The sequence below is a fragment of the Suricata suricatta genome, chromosome 3 (genome assembly GCF_006229205.1).
Source record: "Suricata suricatta isolate VVHF042 chromosome 3, meerkat_22Aug2017_6uvM2_HiC, whole genome shotgun sequence".
Taxonomy (NCBI): Eukaryota; Metazoa; Chordata; class Mammalia; order Carnivora; family Herpestidae; genus Suricata; species Suricata suricatta.
The window spans coordinates 129,679,424-129,698,570 of record NC_043702.1 but is presented as its reverse complement, the minus strand read 5'-3'; the positions used below and the strand labels follow the sequence as shown (position 1 = coordinate 129,698,570).

Below are 19,147 nucleotides of genomic sequence, written 5' to 3'. Positions count from 1 at the left end.
ATTTGGGCATAGTTAACATTTTGTTAATTTTTTTCAACAAACTTAAGAGGTGCTTTCTGCCCTTAGAACAGAGATCCATGTCCTCCTTTACTTTTCCTTCTATTATTTTTGTGCATAGTTAAAATTCAAGTCACAAACATTGACATAATCTTTCTTTTTAAAAAATTTTTAGTGTTTTTATTTATTATTGAGACAGAGAGAAACAGAGCATGAGTGGGGGAGGGGCACAGAGGAAGGGAGACAGAATCTGAAGCAGGCTCCAGGCTCTGAGCTGTCAGCACAGAGCCCGACAAAGGGCTTGAACTCATGAACCGTGAGATCATGACCTGAGCTGAAGTCAGGCACTTAACGAACTGAGCCACCCAGGTGCCCCTGACATAATCTATTGATTCTTATGGATATTATTTTATGATTAGTAGTTTTATAATTTTTGTGTGAAATTATATTCTTTTTCTATTTTATATAAGAAAATAGTTACTGTAAACTTATCAGTGGCTTGCCCTATAAAGGTAATGACAATCAAATGTTTTATTTATTTATTTATTTATTTAAAATTATTTATGAGGAGAGCACAAGCTGGGGAGGGACAGATAAAGGGGGACAGAGTGGGCTCTGCACTGACAGGCTGACAACAGTGAACCCAATATGGGGCTCAAACCCACAAACCACAGGATAATGACCTGTGCCAAAGTTGGACACTCAACTGACTAAGTTACCAGGTGCCCCCAAATGTTTTATTTTGAGTGATATAGTGAATGTCCATGTCATACAGGTATTCTACATGCTTACTATTTTATTCAGGAAGTGGGACAATTTTTGTCATTGGATTAGAAATGGTTTTTATTCTAAATAAAATTAAAGTGTATTTATTTTTAAGAGAAAGAGAATGTGAGCAGGGGAGGAGCAGAGAGAGAGAGGGACACAGAGAATCGCAGGCAGGCTCCATGCTGTCAGCCCAGAGCCTGACATGGGGCTAGGTGAATGTGAGATCATAACTGGAACTGAGATCCATAGTCAGATGCTTAACCTACTGAGCCACCCAGGCACCCCAGGACTGGAAAATTTTTAATGAAAGTTTTCTACCTAAAATTTAAAAAAATATTTAGAGAGGTGAACATTTAGCTGTTGAAGCCCTTTTATTATACAAAAGTTATTGGCATGGTTCAAGGATGTGTTTTAAGTAATTTTAAAACTTTTCTTTTTAGATTTAATGTCTCATGTCTCATGCTTCAAAGAAAAAAAAAAGAGGGGTGCCTGGGTGGCTCAGTCGGTTGAGCATCTGACTCTGGCTCAGGTCATGATCTCACAGTTTATGGGTTCAAGCCCCACGTCAGGCTCTGTGCTGACAGCTAGCTCAGAGCCTGGAGCCTGCTTCAGATTCTGTGTCTCCCTCTCTCTCTGACCCTCCCCTGCTTGTGCTGTCTCTCTCTGTCTCTCAAAAATAAATTTAACAAAACATAAAAAAAAATTTTTTTTAAAAGCAAAAAAACAGAATCTTAAGATACCTATCAAGTAGCTAAAAGAGGAGGCACCTGATAGAATATTTGTTAAATGTGTTAATTTTATTGGTACATGTTCTGTAAAAAATAATCATTTTTTAAAGTTATCATATTTTCCTTCATTTAAGGCATTAGAATGTGCTGAATGTGGATGCAAAAACAATCCCGGTCTTCAACTTTTTGCTGACAGACGCCAAGGAATCAGGGCACCTGGGCGGTTCGGTCGGTTAAGTGGCTGACATGGCTCAGGTCTGATTTTGCTGTTATGAGTTTGACCCCGCGTCGGGCTCTCTGCTGACAGCTCAGAGCCTAGAGCCTGCTTCAGATTCTGTGTCTTCCTCTCTCTCTACCCCTCTCCCACTCTGTCTCTCTGTCTCTCTCTCTCAAAACTAAACATTAAAAAAGTTTTTAATAAAAAAAAAATGCCAAGGAATGACAGTGATTCACATTGCTATATTCAGACCACTGTTAAAACAATACATTCAATGGCATTTTAAATGATGCTTCCTTCTTTCTTAAGTAATCATCTTTAATCAATATAGTGCACATTTCTTTTTCTCATTGGTAAAAGTACATTTGAGATAGTAAAGTCTACCAAATATAGGAAACCTAATATGGGATACCCCAAGGAATAATTTTGCAAAAGATGCAAGGGATGCCCTCTATAGTTGCTTCTTGGACCTAAATGGGACTAAGTAGAGATTCATGACATTATGGAAATAAAAACAATACTAAAATCTTAGGGTTTATCCAACTGTATTAGTTAGCTTGGGCTGCCATATAACAAAATACTACAGACTGAGTTCCTTATTAAGGTTCTCTCCCTGGATTATAGAAGGCCACCTTCTCACTTAGCAATATGCATTTAAGGTTTCCCCATGTCTTTTCATGGCTTCATATAGCATTTCTTTTTAGCACTGAATAATATAGTCCATTGTCTGGATATACCAACTATAACTAATCCTGTTATATCAGGACGCCAACTTTATGACCTTGCTTACCTCTAATGACTTCCTTAGAGGCACCATCTTCAACTATAGCCACACTTGGGGTTAGAACTTCAACATATGGATTTTGGAGAAATACATTCAATTCATAACAACAACACCCTCACTTTATAAACCAGAAGATCCACAGAGAGTGATAGGAAACTCAAAATTAAAAGAGACCTAAAGATTATGAAGATCAACCTTTCCTCTGGCGTTTTCTACCAAAACCCCTTTAAATAACTTATTAAGTAAATTCATGGCAAAATTTGATTCTTAGTTGAAAGCATTTCTCCTTGTATATGTCTCTTCAGTCTTTTCCAACTTGTTACAGATTCCCTTTAACTACAGGAGAAGCCACTGCTCTAAGGTTCTTAACTTGGGTCATGATCAAGGGCTTAAAGAACTATTTGAAACTGTATGACAATTTTTGTGTTGTTGCTGTTTTTTATTTTAGGTGAGCAGCTTTTAACAGATTTATAAACAGTCTGTGACAGCAAAAGAGTCCATCCACAAAGCAGTAACTTTCTTTATCTTACTAGAGTAATTTAGTCTTCTGATTTGCAAGTCTCTTTTTATGGTAGATGTGGCATATCCACTCAAAAAAAGCTAATAAGTATTTTGGGTGCTCAAAGTACTGAGCTTCATGCAAAGAATAAAAAATGAATATCATAATTCCATAATAAAGACTCAGTAATATACAGAATAATAAGGAAGCGTTGAAAAGAGGTAAATTTATTGAACACACAAGTTTTTCTGACTCTAAATGCTTTTTTTTTTAATTTCACCTGTGATAATCCCCAGTTTAACTTGCCTCCTCTTTCTGAATCTTATTAAAGCTACAGCATATTGGGCATGAAGTATCTGACCAGTTTTTTTTTTCTTATCTGAACTGACATTATGTTGGGGGAAAGGATGAAATGTAGCAGTGTTACACTTATTTTACAAGTGGAGGCTTTCATTTTCAATTTTTTTAAATTGAAATGTAGTTGACACATAATGTTATATTAGTTCCAGATGTATAACATAATGATTCAACAACTCTATACCTTATGCAATGTTTACCACAAGTGTAGCTACCATCTGTCACCATGCAACACTATTGACTATATTCCCTGTGCTGAACCTTTTATCCCATGATTTATTCATTCCATACTGGAAGACTGTATCTCCCACTACCCTTCACCCATTTTGCCCATCCTCCCCTCTGGCAACCATCAGTTTATCCTCTGTATTTATGGGTCTGTTTCTGCTTTTGTTTGGTTTATTTGGTTTGGTTTTTAGATTACACATATAAGTAAAATTGTATGATATTGTTCTTTGTGTGACTTATTTCACTTAGCACAATACCCTCTAGGTCCATCCATGTTGTCACAAATAGCAAGATCTCTTTTTTATGGCTGACTAATATTCTACCGTGTATATGTACACATCTTTCCTTATCCATTTATCTATCATTGGACACCTGACTTGCTTCCATACCTTAGCTATTATAAATAATGCTGCAATAAACACAGAAGCTTTAATTTTATATTTTAATTTCAAGAAAGAAATTATGCATTGTTCTTTAAATCTCCTCCAATTTATACACATATACTAGAGTTGATCCCAAAGAGAAATAGCAGAGAGGGAGCATACAGGTAAGAAGGATAGGCAACTCTACACCCAGGTTTTGCAGTGAGAATACAAAAAAAGGGGGGGAATCTCTGAAGAAATTCAATTGACTGATGATTATATTAACTTAAAGATTACACTTAAAGCAAATGTGTAAGACAAGACCTAAGACAAATAATAAGGGCCTTGAAGCAAGAAGAACACTTCCAGTCCCTGTGGGATACAAGAAGCAAGTCCAAAAGGAACCGTAACATTAACAAGTACTAGAAAGAGACTGTGCTCAACTTGCAATATACAATTTGTTGTACAAATCTTCTTTGACTTATAATGCAATTATATCTGGGAGCTGCAGCTCTGGCTGCTGCCTGCCTAGCATCACAAGAGAGCATTGCTCAGGAAAGATCAAAATTCATAATGTGAAGTACAGTTTCTAGTGAATTCTAGTAAATGCACATCACTGTTGCACTATCATAAGGCTGAAAAATCATTAAGTTGAATCATCATAAGTGGGAGATCATCTGTATATATCTATGTTGAGTAATTTATGTACATACTTCCCAGTATAGGAGGTGGGTCCCATTGCTCTACATCTATTCTTTTCTGTCCTCAGCAATTACTTTGTTAGTTTCCTACTGTGGCTGTAACAGATTACTTCACATTTGGTGGTTTTAACAATTCGAATTTATTATCTCACAGAGCTGTAGTTTGGAAGTCCTAAATGGGTCATATTGAGCCAAAACCGAGGCGTGCCTTCCTTTCTGGAGACTCTAGGGGAGAAGTTTTCTTGCCCCTTCCAGCAATATAGGTTTCCCAAGTTCCTGCATCGCTGGTTCTCTTCCACCTTCAGTAATAGCTGGTCAAGTCTTTCTCACATTGCATCACTCTGACACTGATTCTTCTGCCTCCCTCTTTCACATAAAAGGACTCCCATGATTACATTAGGTAATCCAGGATGATCTCTATTTTAAGGTCAGATGATTAGCAACCTTCATTCCATCCACAGCCTTTGTTATGTAATATATGACAGATTCCGGTAATTAGTACCTGGACAACTTTAGGGAGGTGGGGGGCATGATTCTGTCTACCAATGTACTACCAAGGTAAAAAACAGTTTAAATAATGTTTCCTGTAGTAGTATGACAGGGTAGACATTTCCTGAGCTGTAAAGCTTCTTATCCCGGTCTCTTGTACCCATTAAACTAACTGAGAAAGGAAGAAGTATATTGTTACTACAAGATATGTAGATATTAAATTAATTTAGGAGTCAGATGTGAGATGAGGAATTATGTAGCCTTCCCTAAATTGAAGGAAATGAAACTCAGAGAGATTTCTTGTTCTTCATGTCACTTTAAGCCAATGTTAAAGCCTTAAATTTCTTTCACTTTTTCTGATTCATTTTCTCAGTGCAATGCTATCATTAACACTATTTATTATATGACTGGAGAAATAAATTCTTAAAAAAGGGGGTACCTGGGTGGCTCAGTCAGTTGAGCGTCTGACTTTTGATTTGGGCTCAGGTCAGGAGGGGTTGTGGGGTCCAGTCCCACATTGGGTTCCGTGCTGAATGTGGAGCCCACTTGGGATTCTTTCTCTTTCTCTCTCTCTCTCTTTCAAAAAAAAAAAAAAGAAAGAAAGTAAATAAAAATTAAAAACAAAAAAACAAAACCAAAAAGGAAAAAAAGTCATTTGTTTTGAGTTATAGTAAGCATTACTGTCTCAATTTTACCTTTTTAAATGTGAAGAACATGGAGCTCTTAGTAACCACACTGCTAAAATTGGCAGAGCCCAGATTTGTCCAACCCCAAACCCATGCCCTGGCTCCAAGCATCTAGCCAGTCCACCACCATGTTATTATCATCAGGAATGTGAAAAGTCATGTTCTTGACTTGTAAGATCTCAATCATTTAGTCTAGAAATTCATAATTGTTTTATAATTCCCATGAATCTCTCTCTAGCTATTTCAAACGATGTCATAAATTTTTAAACATAAAATAAAGTCATGTTCTGAGTTAAACTATTTATACAAATTCACTTTATTAAGAATATTTATGATACATATCACCTTTTAAATAAGTAAAGAGAATTAATCTGAGAAAAGGGAGAGCGACAGCAATCTATTTGGTGTTGAATTCCCCAAAGTTGAAGCTTTAGTACAATTACACGGTTTCTGATATTCAAAGGCTCTCATTCTCTCTGTCTTTGAAGAAGGCTTTTTTTAAACATAAACAGCATTTCAGTAACTTGATGTTTAGCACATTACTCAATAGTGTTGTCAAGTCTATATAAAATATACCATGAGAAAGTTACAGAATATTTACATTTTAAATGGTAAGTTTCAGGGTGTGGATGAAAGAAACATTCTTGTCCTTTGCATCATCTCCAATTGTTTTTTGCTTACAGAGAGAGATTGTTTACCCATTGGCCTTTCTTCCTCACTTCTTTCCGAGTACTATGTAAGTAGAGAACACTCCTTTAAGAGCGTGTAAAATATACCCCACCCTGTGTTTTGTGAATGTTGTCATCATGCACAGGTATTGAGTAATAGCCAGGGAAACTCACGCTATGATGCCTCCACATCACCTATTCGGAACAATCCGCGACATGAAAGAGCAAGTGAGTGTTCTCTGGACAGAGTTCATTTGCATGAAGACACAGAAGCAGGGGAAGTGGAAGCATTAGAGGCTGAGGCACAAGACCAACTCAGATCTTAAACTTCTTCCGTTTGGTTTCAGTGATGAGACATCTAGGAAAGAAATTGGGAAGTAAACTGAAGATAACTGTTCCTGTGATCTTTATTTAATCAAATAACAATATTTTCTCTGAAGCTTTCTCCATGGCCTCAGCTCAAAGGCAATTTGACCATTTATTTCTCTGAGCGAAATTATGTAGAATGCTGAAATAAATCTTGCTTAATTTAGGCATTTAAATACATTATTTTTTTAAAACATGTATTGTTTAATGTTTAATTATTTGTTTTGACAGAGAGAAAGAAAGTGTGTCTACAAGTGGGGGAGGGGCAGAGGGAGAAGGAGACAGAGAATCCCAAGCAGGCTCCGTGCTGTTAGCACAGAGCCCCAGGTGGGGCTTGAAGTTACCAACTGTGAGATCATGACGTGAGCTGAAACCAAGAGTTGGAGGCTCAGCTAACGGTGTAGCAACCCAGGAGCCCTCATTTAAATTAATTATTATAGTGAAAGCAGTCTGATCACTTTTGAATGCCGATTATGTTTATTGAGAGTCCTTAAAGTAGTGACTTATGTCTGGAATAAAAAGCAGAAAACGATTTATCTGTTTACTCTTTATCTTAAACAACTCCCTTCTACTTCCTAGCCAGACTGTGGCTAAGCTCTGTAAAAGTTTGAGTCCTTACTAGTACATTGGAATTGGAGATGGAGTTGGGGAACAATTGTGATTTCTGATCTTTCTTTTTTTTAACCTCAGCTTTGTTGATAACTATAGGAAACAAAGCAGCTCAGAGTTTCCTAAGTCTGTGATATGAAGTTTTAAAAATATAATTATTAAATAAGTTCTAACACATGTCAAAGATACCAATCTATATCTATATACAGTAAAACCTTGGATTGTGAGTAACTTGTTCTGAGAATGTTCCACAAGACAAGCAAACATTTCTAACAAATTTTAACTTGATAAATGAATGATGTCTTGAAATGAGTACTATGTGAGAGAGAATTTTTCTTTGCCAGCTTGGTTGGGTGTCCACTCTAGAATAATCTATTATGGCAGTTTGGGTAAGCTTTAAATCATATGATAAAAAAAAAATGGCTTATAATCCTACTCTTGCTACCAAAAATAGCATTGCATCTCTTCCTTTTTCCTCTTAATTTTTATTTTGAAATAACTATAGATTAATAGGATGTTGCAAAGAAATGTACAGAGAGGTACCATGCAACCTTCATACCACCTCCTCTAATGTTGTCATCTTATATAATTATAGTCCGATATCAAAATCAGGAAATTTATGTGGTACAATCCACTGATTTTACTCAGCTTTCACTATTTATACATATTTGTGTGAGTGTGTGTGCATAGTTCTATGCGATTATGGCACATATGTAGCTTTGTGTAACTACCACCTCAATCAAGTTGCAAAAATATTCAATCAGCACAAGTCTCCCTCATGCTACCCTTTTATAACTATACCTACCCTGCAATTCTAATTTGGAAATCACAGTTCTGTCTTTCCTTATATTTTTGTTATTTCCAGAATGTTATATATAGAGAGAATCATAGAATAGGTAACTTATGAGACTGGCTTTTTTTTTTTTTCCATTCACATAAGTCCCTTGAGTTCCATCCAAGTTGTTTGATGTATCAGTAGTTGTATTTGTTTTTGCTGCATACTACTCCATAATATGGATATACCACAGTTTGCCCCAGTTGTTTAACCATTAACCTTTTGAAAGATATTTGAATTATTTTGCTTGGGGCTATTATGAATAAAGTTGCTATGAACCTTTATGTAAAGATTTTTGCATGAATATAGGTTATTTTTCTGGGATAAGTGCCCAAGAGCACAATTGCTGGATTTTATAATATGGCAGATAAAATAATGGTCCTTCAAAGATTTCCATGTGCCAATCCCCAGAACTTGTGAATATGTTGCTTTACATGACAAAAGGGAGTTCATATATGTGAAAAAAAATATGATCTTGAGGAAGGGAGATTTTCCTGGATTATCTTCCTGGGCCCAAAGTGATAAAAAGGGTTTTTATGGGAGGGAGGCAAGAGGATCAGAGTCAGGGAGATTAGAAGATGCTACCCTGCTGGCTTTGAAGATAGAGAAAGGGACTCACATTACGTGGGTGGTTTCTAGGAGCGAAAAAAGGTGAGGGATTCTCTCCTAGAGTTTCCAGAAGAAACACAGCCCTGCTGACACCTTGATCTTATAACTCATACCATCTATTTCTTACTTCTGACCTCTGGAACTGTAGATAATATATTCGTGTTGTTTTAATCCATAAAGTTCATGGTAATTTGTCATAGCATCAATAGAAAACTAATATACATGGTTAGGGAATTTTTAGTTTTAGAAGAAACTGCCACACTATTTTTCCAGAGTGGATAGCTTGCTTTCTAAGATCTTACTCTTTCTTCAAGAATCAACACATATTCTACTTCCTTCATGAGCATATTCTCATATACTTATTGAATATTTTGTGATGTCTTTTAAATATCAGACACTGTTCCGAGAGAAGTGAGTGATGCAAACCAGGTTGTTACTTTCTTGGACATGAAATTCTACTGAGGGGACTCAGATAATAAGAAAACATACAAATCAAGGTAATAATAGAAATAAATGCCAGAAAGAAGATGAAACAGCTTTAGTAGTTGCTTTAGTTTAGGTGGTTGGAAAAGGCCTTTCTAAGAGGGGAAATTTGAGCCAAGATTTGGGTGTTAAGAAGGATCCAGCCATGTGGAAATAAGAAAAAAGAACATTCTAAACAGGGGAAACAGCTTGAGAACCCCCGGTGGTGAGCTAATCAGAAAAAAATGTGGTGGACACATAGTGAACAAGGGTAAGAAATTATGGTAGATGAGATTGGGTAGTTAGGCAGGGGACTGAGATGTCCTAGGGTATAATTAAGAGTGTGGATTTGTCCATTGTGTAATAGGCAGCCATTGGAAGATTTCAAACAGGAGAGGAACATGATCTGAGGCATGTTTGAAAATTATCAGTCTCATTGCTCTAAGGAGAATGGTTTGGAATGAGATAAAGAATAAACGAAGGAAAACCAATTGACAGATAATTGCATCAACTAGATTGGTAGTATTAGAGTTAGAAAAAGGGTGACAGGTGTAGCACTTGTTTGTGGGTAAGAGTCAACAAGATTGCTGCTGGATTGACTATGGACATGAAGGAAAGAGGGGTTTTTGCTTGAGAACAAGGAGATTGTGGTATACTTAACTTTGGATGATTATTATTTTGCGTATATGGTGCAAAGAGAGCAGAGATTATAAAATAAGCTATTGAACATATATTTGAGTGGATAAGTTGTCACTGACAGCTGGAGATTGGTTCTGCAGACATACATTTGGGAGTGATAATTAATGTCTCAATTTATGAGTGTGTATGGGATTAACCTGGAAAAAGACAAATAGAGGGGAACCGGGGACCAAGACATTTCAATTTACACAATGGAGGGTGAAGAGATTTTTTTTTTTTTTAATCTGAGTAAATAGGACTCCATGAAGGCTGAGAAAGACCAGAAGAGTATCAGACTGTGAAACCTAGGGGAAAAAAATCTCTCACTAAGGAAACTATAGGTATTTGTGCTGAATGCTACTAAGAAGTCAAATAAGCAGATTAGGCGGAGGGCTGAAACTAAGTTGTGCTAGTTAAGTATGCAATGGAGGGAGAGTAGACAGAGAATGAAGGAGCAAATATAATGATGGGCAATGGAAACTGAACTAGATGCCTACAGCAGGAAATGAGATAAATGGGGTAATGGACCAGTAGGCTCAATGAAGCTAGAGTGTATTATGCTAAAGTGTAGTACTAAACTAGGTGAGCTAGAAGGTGAATCGATGAAGATAATCGAAACCAGGATTTTGGAAATGGCATAGCAATTGATGATAAGATCAAGGTATGTATAATCATAGGAAATGATGGAAGAAGGTATCACGGGACGGCCAAGGAAGAGAAAAGCCAGGTAGGATGTTAAGTAGGTGGCCCATGTGAATATTGATATTACCAAAATATAAAGATTAGGAGTACAACCAAAGTCCATCAGCCAGGTATTAATGACTTGCCCAACTGACTACAGCATCCTCTCTTTGAACTTCCTTTTAATTTTGTGCCTCCTTAGCAATTTTGTCTTCTTTTTGCTTTCTGTGTACTTGGTCTTTTCCCTTCTTCTACATGAGGCAATGAAAACAAGTTTATTGCTGTCTCCTATAGCACAAAGCACACATTTTCCAACTTAGTGTTGCAGTGAATAAGAATAATACATAGTGACCGTAGGAAGTCTCTCTCTGAGGGCAGAACCATTTCATTAAGGGTCAGTATAGTTTGGAATAGATAGGAAAATACAAGACAATGATTTAAGTATGGCACTTTAGAGAAATCATAGGTCTTATGATAAAGATGTATGGAAACAGTCAAAATTTATTGCAGAAGAGATTTTTCCATTCTTAAATAGTATAAAAAATAAACAGTCATTTGTTTCAACAGTTACATCTGACATTAAATTAATTTAAATACACATTTGTCTTAGGCACCAAAACCTTTGTATATTATATTCCAATTTCTTAGGTTTGGCCAGCCAGTTGATGTTAATAAAAGTTTTTTAAATCAGTGAAGCTAACAGTTTTTTATATAAATCTTTCTAATATTGACTATTTCTTTATTAACTATAAATTAACTATAAATTTTTAAACATAAAATCTTAAAAAAGCCCCTGAGTTATTTCCTTTAATAAAATTCCATTTTCTCTATCTAAAAAAACATGCTTTTTCAATTATTTACAAAGACTGATGTTATCTGTAATCAGTGCTTGATTTAAAAACTATTAAAACTCACAGTGCTTTGCACACGTCTCCTCAATAAGTTATAGCTGAATGAGTTAATGAAGGATCCACAGGTCCTTCAAAAATGTATAAAAGGTCAGTATTGTGGCACACCCAGGCTAATGAGACACAGTGTTCTCTGTGGGCTGGTGTATGGGTAAACCTTCCATATTTCAATATACCAGAGTTGGGTTACTGGAAATTTATTCAGAAATTTTAATCTAGTAATTTCTCTTGTAGTTTACAAAATAATTCAGAGACTTAATCTCAAAGAAGATATACTGATTCTCACATAATGCAAAAAAATCAATGATTGCAGCCTAAACGTAGTTTATAATAACATCCTAACAAAACATAAATAATAATCCTCAATAAATTATGTAGTATACAGTACCAGCAAATGTCAGCTGACAATGAGATGTGGAAAAGAAGAAACATGTTCTTCCTGGGAGCTATTCAGGAACTGTTTGGTTTTGTTTTTCAAGAAGAAAGGACATTCATTAGAATAGAAATACAATTTTCTTCTATCAAGAGCCCCCACAGTTCTCAGTAATGCGTTCAAAGCCTACATGTAAGCCTACAAAGAGGCTTCTTCCATTACGTATGGTTAAAATGAACTATAAATAAAGTTCTCTGCTTTTCACTTCATGTATGCCCTTTTGTAGAGGCCTTTTTTAAGGGCTGTTTTTTTTTTCTCTTTCATTTTTCTTAAGAGGAGCTAGATTACTAGTAGTCCTGAGTTGAGGTTTTCCTGAAAACTTGCAAAAGTTCAGGTACAAAAATGGACACAGAGGAAAAAGATAAGAAAGAAAATAGAGTCCACAGAAAGATGAACTCAGATCTTAAAACCAAGAAAATAAAAAAGAAGGAGTAAACTGATCAGAAGAGAGTTTCTCCCAGCACAGTGGCTACCAGAAGGAAAGAAAAGGAACAGGCACAGGTAGTTGCTTCTAATGCATCATGGTGGATACACCGGACAAAAAACTTGCAGCACGGCCATCTTGGACCAGCATTTAAATGTCCAAACAGCGTTGCTTTTGTTCTTATTATAAATAATATAAACTAAAATTCAAGTAAAAGGATGTTAATCTCATTTCCCATCAGTTTACAAAAAAGAATGAAAACTGTTTTCCCCTTTAACCTGAAGAAATGACATCTTTAAAACAATGACATGAAAATCTTCACAAGTATGACCCCTTTCTCCTTAACAGAAGATGTTAAGTAACATAAGGAGTTTAACATAAATATTAAATAATTAAGTTAAAAGAAATAGTCCATATAAATAAATAAATAGGATTAATAGCCTTCTACAGTTCAGTTGAACGTTCTTTCAGCAGTACTGTGGGATTGATATCATCCAGTCCGGAGTGTGAAGAGCTTGCATTTATGGTGACTGTTTTGGTGAGCTGTGGATCTTGAACACTGAATGCAGTAAAAGGACAGCCCTTCACGTTATTGCAGATGAGAGACTGAATCGAGGCAGTGTTGATGATTTTAAAACCTACTTCTCCACCAAAAGTGCTAGGCTTCCAGTAGTCAGGTGAACATATAGGATTACCCATAAGTCCTTTCAAAGAGAATGGTGCTCCCATTTCTACCATGGTCTCACCAAAGATGGCATCTGGGCGAGGCTTTTCTACCAGAAGGGCAGGATACAGTTCCATGGCATCAATATCACCATAAAGTGCTTCTAACCCCGCAGCCATTTCCTTCTCTCCTGTGAAGGTGACAAAGACAGATATACAACCAATGTAAAAATTTCTTTAAAAAAATGTTTTAATCCTTTGCTCAATTTGCTTTCAACTTCTCTGTTGTTTCTACTTGACCTTTGGTTCTTTTAAGAAGTTTCTTACCTGTAAGTTCTTCAAATGATGTATAGGGCTTCAGCCGAAAGCGTTTGCGATACTCATTAAGAGACTGGTATTTCATCTGTCTGCTCTGGTCGATTGAGGCCTTTGCTACTTGCTGCACTGCAGCTGGAACATTCCTACCACCAGCAACCTATGGAAAATAAATGAAATTGTAGGACAAAATTTTTAGGCATCTTTATGGTGATTTCTGTTTTAAACATTCATTCCTTGGGTACAAAGTGATAAGACTGATGTTCCCAGTTGAGACCTAAACTATCTAAGTTAGAAATATTTATTTCTAGGGGCACCTGGGTGGTTCAATGGCTGAGTGTCTGGCTCTGGCTCAGGTCATGATATTACAGTTCGTGAGTTCAAGCCCCAGGTCAGCTCAGCCTGGTTTGGATTCTTGTACTCTGTCTTTCTCTTTCTCAAAAATAAATAAACATTAAAAAATTAAGAAATATTTATTTCTATGATCTATAGATTATATAATTACAATTATATGAAGTTTTTGAAAATATTTTTCATGTATGACTACCTATTTCTATTTGATAGAGGTAGACTGACTACAAGTTCAGACTTTTCCAAAAAAATGGTAGACTTTTTTCAAAAAAAGAATTGACTAACAAAATAATTACTCTTTCAGTAAGTTTAAGAAAAATCATTTCAAGGGCAGAAATTCTAGTTACTGACTAATCCTTCATTTCGTTTTTCAATAATAAGGCTTACCCTGCCAGCAATCTGCCTGCTGAATGATTCCACGAACTGGGTCAGCCCATGTTCCAGTAATATAGAGTTGTTGTAGACAAACTGCTGAAAGTTGTACTCCTGGTCATCTATTTGCAAGGTGTCAGGCAGAAGGGGATGCCAGTGGTAGAGGGTGTTAAACTCAGCAGCAATACGGTTTTGGTACTGGAATTGTTGGTTGAAAAGCAGCTCTGGGTCAAACTTCAGTTTGAAATGATAGCCACTCAAGTGCTGTACATAGTCTTCGATCACAATCTTAATGGTTTCTCCTATTTACACAAAATAAAAAATTTAGAGCATTAATTCTCTGATTACCAACCTTTAAGCAGTGGAAATGCAATTTACCTTCACTTTTGGTTTTTCCTTTGTACCATCAAAACAAAAGGTATTTCTATTACCAGCCATGCTCAAAGACGGCAGTCATATGTAGCATGTGATTTTCCATTCACTACGTTCTCCCAGAACTACTTAAAACATACCAAAGGCAACTAGCTTTCTCTGGGGAAGAGGGTTTTATTTAACTTGACTCCTCTTCTTGTTTACCTATCAGTATTAGCCTGCTCGTCTGGAACAGCCGCTCATCATCCCATTCTGGATGCTCCTGTTTAAGCACATCACACACTCTGTTGTGTTCTCGCAGCCAGATCGTGGCATACATCATCAGGCCAGGCACCAGACCAAAGACCTCCTGGCCCACAGCAAACCGCAGGTGTTCAGGAACGTGAGGTGGGTAGATCATCTCGACCTGAGTGTCTTTGACTGTGGGAGGATACACCTCTCCACCAATTATCTAAAAAAATAATAACAACAACAGTAATCAAGATGTTATATCTTCATCAGTACAGATTTTTGAATACGCGTAAGTGGTGACTCGTCACTAATTCTTAATACTCAGAGGGAACAAACCTGGTATTTCATTTTTCCGTCCTTGAAGAGGCGCAGTTTATGCTGTCTATCCAAAGTTTCACCATAAACATGATTTAAGTCCACCTGGAAGAGGATGGAAAAATTTTAATTTGTTGCTTATGATGTTCTACAAAGTGTCTATAATATATCACTAAATGGTTTGATAAACCACCTATTTTTCTCACAGCCACAAAATACTAAATTAATTTATCCGCTAACACTACAAACCTATATAGGTCGCTTGTATTTAAAGGTATTTAGTATCTCATGTGGAGCTTATAAATATATAATACGCTTCACTATGACTATGTAGTATTTCTTTTAATAAGCATCAGAAAATGTATTATTGATATAAAATTCTTACTGATAAACTGAAACTGTGTCACTGAATTCTAAGGGATAATAACACTGCAAAAATCTCATAATATGTAAAGCAGCATAATCAGGGTACCAACAAAAGTTTGGAGAGACGACTTTTTACAATGCTAATATTTTAAACTAAAAATACAAGAGTCAAATTACAAATAATAACATCTGTATGTATGTACGTGTGTGTGCATGTGCGTCTTTTTCTTAACAGTGAATTAAAGTGGAAATTCCATTAAGGTTTTTTTTTATAGACAGGGCACTTTTTAAAAAGAGGGAGAATTATTTAGTGTAGCAAATATACATACATATATATATATGTATATGGCTGTTAATATTAGCACTCAGTATGAGTTTTGCTATAATTCCAATTTAATTCTGTCTTACCCCATGGCCCAGTCCTTTGGTGAAAGCTGGTCCTCGCTTATGATCTGTCTTGAAAAACTGATGGGTGAAGTGTTGGGCAAAGAAAGCAAACATCATATTTGTGCCCTGGGGGTCAGGAATAAACTTTCTTCTTAGAAGAAATTTTTCCACAATCTCTTTTGAATCAGGAAGCTCTTTCTTGCCTGAAAAATGAGAAAGGTAAGATAAGAATTTATCTACATATTCAGGGAAGCAGATAGTAAATGAAGACTTGCAGGAGAAATACAACCATGAGGATTATAATGTAAATGCAAGTTTTAAGATACAGGGGAACACCTTATTGAATGATGTTATCTATTTTAACTAGTATTTTAACTAGTTTTAATTCAGTATTAATGAAAGAATTTGAAAACATGAAGACGTTATACCAAAATGTCTATTCACTTTCATGGACTAGTTTACACCCTCAAAATTAAACAAAACAAAACAAAACTCCACAGATATCCATAAGAAAGCAAAAAATCAGTGCTTTTATTAACATATTAATGACAGTTCAGGGTTGAATGTTTTAGCTAGCGATCTGGTCCCTACTGCCGGGACTACCTCTGTACCTCCCCACACTCACCTTTCACACCCATGGGCGTCGGGCAGTCACCGGCCACAGGGGGAAGAGCTCTGGTGTAATAAGAGAGGTTGGAAAAGGCTTCCCAGCTTTTATAGCCATAGTTCACATTGTAAGTTGGCGGGCTCTCAATCAAATGTGATCTGGCTGAAATTTTCAAGAAAAAAGTTGTTTTAATTTTTCCCATATGCAAGACACACCAATGTTCATTTTTAGTGTAACATGGGCAAAGTTGCATTAAAGACTGAATTTAATGCCAACAAAGATAACTTATTATAAAATAGTTATACTTTAAAGTCTGACTGCTGCTGTACTAAGACAATCAGAAAGAGCAATTGATCAAAATACATCTTTGGGGTGCCTGGGTGGCTCGGTCGATTTGGGCTCAGGTCATGACTTCCCAGTTTGTGAGTTCAAGCCCCATGTCTGTCTCTATGCTGATATCTCGGAGCCTGGAGCCTGTTTTGGATTTTGTGTCTCCCTCTCTCTCTGTATCCCTTCCCAGCTCACTCTCTCTTGGCTCTCTCTCTCTTTCTCTCTCTCTCTCTCTCAAAAATAAATAATCATTAAAAAAATAAATGCATCTTTAGTGAAGTATATATACTTTACACAAAACATGATCTAGCCATCTTAAGTTTTCAAATAATCATCTACTTACTACTTAAGAGGCCTATGAAGGAATGTCTGGGCATGACACCCACTTTAGAAATAAAGTTATTTTCTTGCTGACCCAAATGCAGATTAGCCATTTATTTTAATGGATGCCACGCTGTGGCCCATGGACATTTAGTAAACAACTGGACCACACTTGCTTCACAAATTGGCAAGAGTAGTGAATGTAGAAGAGGTGTACAGGAGTGTATGTAGAATTCGAAGTGAGACAGAACTTTGTAAACCAGATGAGACTGAAATGTCAATGTTTTTGGCCATTAAGATAGGAGGAAAACTAAAGTCATCTTATAACAAGATTTAAAACATATTTCAGGATTAGGTTTAATAACTTAAAGTTTTATAAAGTGCATTTTTCTTTGAGGAAGCTAAAAACCTTAGAAAGGGACTTGTACTTACATGTCAACACATATTTCATAATTGTATTTCGCAGGAAGGGAATATTATTGACAATGTTCCAGACTCCCTTGAAGTGGGTAAGTATGTAGTGCACTGTATTTGGAGTGGGTTTCAGGAATAATTTTATTCTTGTCAGAAGTTCAGCTGCAAAAAAAGAAGGGAAAAAAAAGGAGAGATTAACAGGACCCATTATAAGGCACTAGTCTGTAAAGTGATAACTGGATATATTCCCAGTCCCACTGACGACACCTAAGGGCAAACTTACGAGTTGAACAGTTTTCGCCGTAAAATCCTGTTCGGGTACAGTCACACTTATACTGGTCAAATCCGATGCTCAGACAGACACCTTGGTTTTGGCATGGGTTGGAACAGCAAGGATTTGCTATAATAAAAGTAAGGTCAGTGTATGTCATTTTTTAGTTTCTTAATCTTAAACATTTGGTTGTTTTACATACTATAGGTCAACTTTACATTAATAAATTCAAAAAAGGTACAGGTAGTTATGGGAAAACAACTTTTTAACCTGTCACATACAATGATCATGAAAATACCAACTCCCTTTTCTAAATAAGGGTAATAATATCCAACCATATTCAACCACATTAGTCATGTTGCTAAGCTTTTTCTTAGTAACATTTTAGATGTTCAGCATACTTAAGGAGCTCAAAAAAGTAGCTCTTTCAAAACTAAAGTGGACATATCTAGTGCATTAATCAAAATTTAGGGTAAATTTCAATGTAAAATTACAGCTTGTTTTTTAAAATATTTACTCCTGTTCCCTAATAGTAGGCACCACACACAAGCATTTCACATATATTGTTCGCTCCTGTCCTGTCACAGTAACAAATCTGCAAATAAGTATCACTATTCCCCTTTAGCAAGAAGAGAAAGTGACACCCACACCGGTTAAGTAACTGCCTCATGACGATGAGAGCTGGTGGTAAAGGTGAATTATACACCCAGTTCTTTTGCACTCCAACGCGCCAACCTCTTTACCAAGTCAAACATCGTCTCCATTCCGGAACTGTTCACAGCAGCGAGGACCCGGGAGTTCGGGGAGGAACCTCGGCCGGGGTTACGGAGCCGAGGAGCCCCCGGTGCGGGGCGCCAGGTACCCACCTGCACGGCAGAGCGCCAGGGCGGCGCAGAGCAGCAGCGCGCGGACGAGCATCCCGGCGGCGGGCGGAGCGCGGGCGGGCGGAGGCGTTGCCGTACTTGGGCTCCCGGCGGCAGAGCTGGAGGTGGCGCTGTGCGATGTTCCCGAGCGTATCCTGCCGCTCGCTGCGAGTCGTTTGACAACTGGAAGCTAACGGAGAGAACCCTCCTTTTATGCCAGAAAACCAAGCCCACGTGACTACGTGACTGTTTCTTTCCGCCTCTTTTTCTTTGAACCCCCCCCAACTCTCCCCCTCCCCCTGTCTACTTAATTGCGTAAGACCCGAGCGGGGGCTGGAGTATTACCCACGCAAATGAGAAAATCGGAAACCTGAGTAGCTGCCCTCGGCTTCCCCAAGGCGGGTGCAAAGCGAGTGGCCCTCCTCCGTGCTCCGGTCTCACGGTTCACCTCCCCCAATCCCTGAGCTCCGGAGTGCAATT

At 37.1% G+C, this 19,147-nt stretch overlaps 1 protein-coding gene across 1 annotated transcript; it reads right to left on the bottom strand.

Annotated features, from left to right (window-relative positions):
• Positions 1–11,205: 11,205 nt before the first annotated feature.
• On the bottom strand, positions 11,206–18,865 carry PTGS2 (prostaglandin-endoperoxide synthase 2). Its single transcript, XM_029935176.1, has 10 exons — positions 18,671–18,865; positions 17,817–17,933; positions 17,552–17,695; positions 16,487–16,630; positions 15,883–16,064; positions 15,130–15,213; positions 14,767–15,013; positions 14,206–14,492; positions 13,480–13,627; positions 11,206–13,343 (listed from the first exon to the last, which is right to left on the bottom strand). The coding sequence occupies exons 1-10, from the start codon at positions 18,720–18,722 to the stop codon at positions 12,934–12,936; spliced, it is 1,815 nt and encodes a 604-aa protein (XP_029791036.1). The 5' UTR covers positions 18,723–18,865; the 3' UTR covers positions 11,206–12,933.
• Positions 18,866–19,147: the final 282 nt, after the last annotated feature.

Bases quoted from the DNA above. Each gene is read 5' to 3' on its own strand.
- PTGS2 (XM_029935176.1), bottom strand. From the start codon at position 18,722: ATGCTCGTCCGCGCGCTGCTGCTCTGCGCCGCCCTGGCGCTCTGCCGT. The intron at 15,014-15,129 runs GTTTGTTCCCTC...TTATTTTTTTAG, and splicing joins ACGGAAAAATGAAATACCAG to ATAATTGGTGGAGAGGTGTA. The intron at 14,493-14,766 runs GTAAACAAGAAG...TTGTGTAAATAG, and splicing joins GAGCAGGCTAATACTGATAG to GAGAAACCATTAAGATTGTG.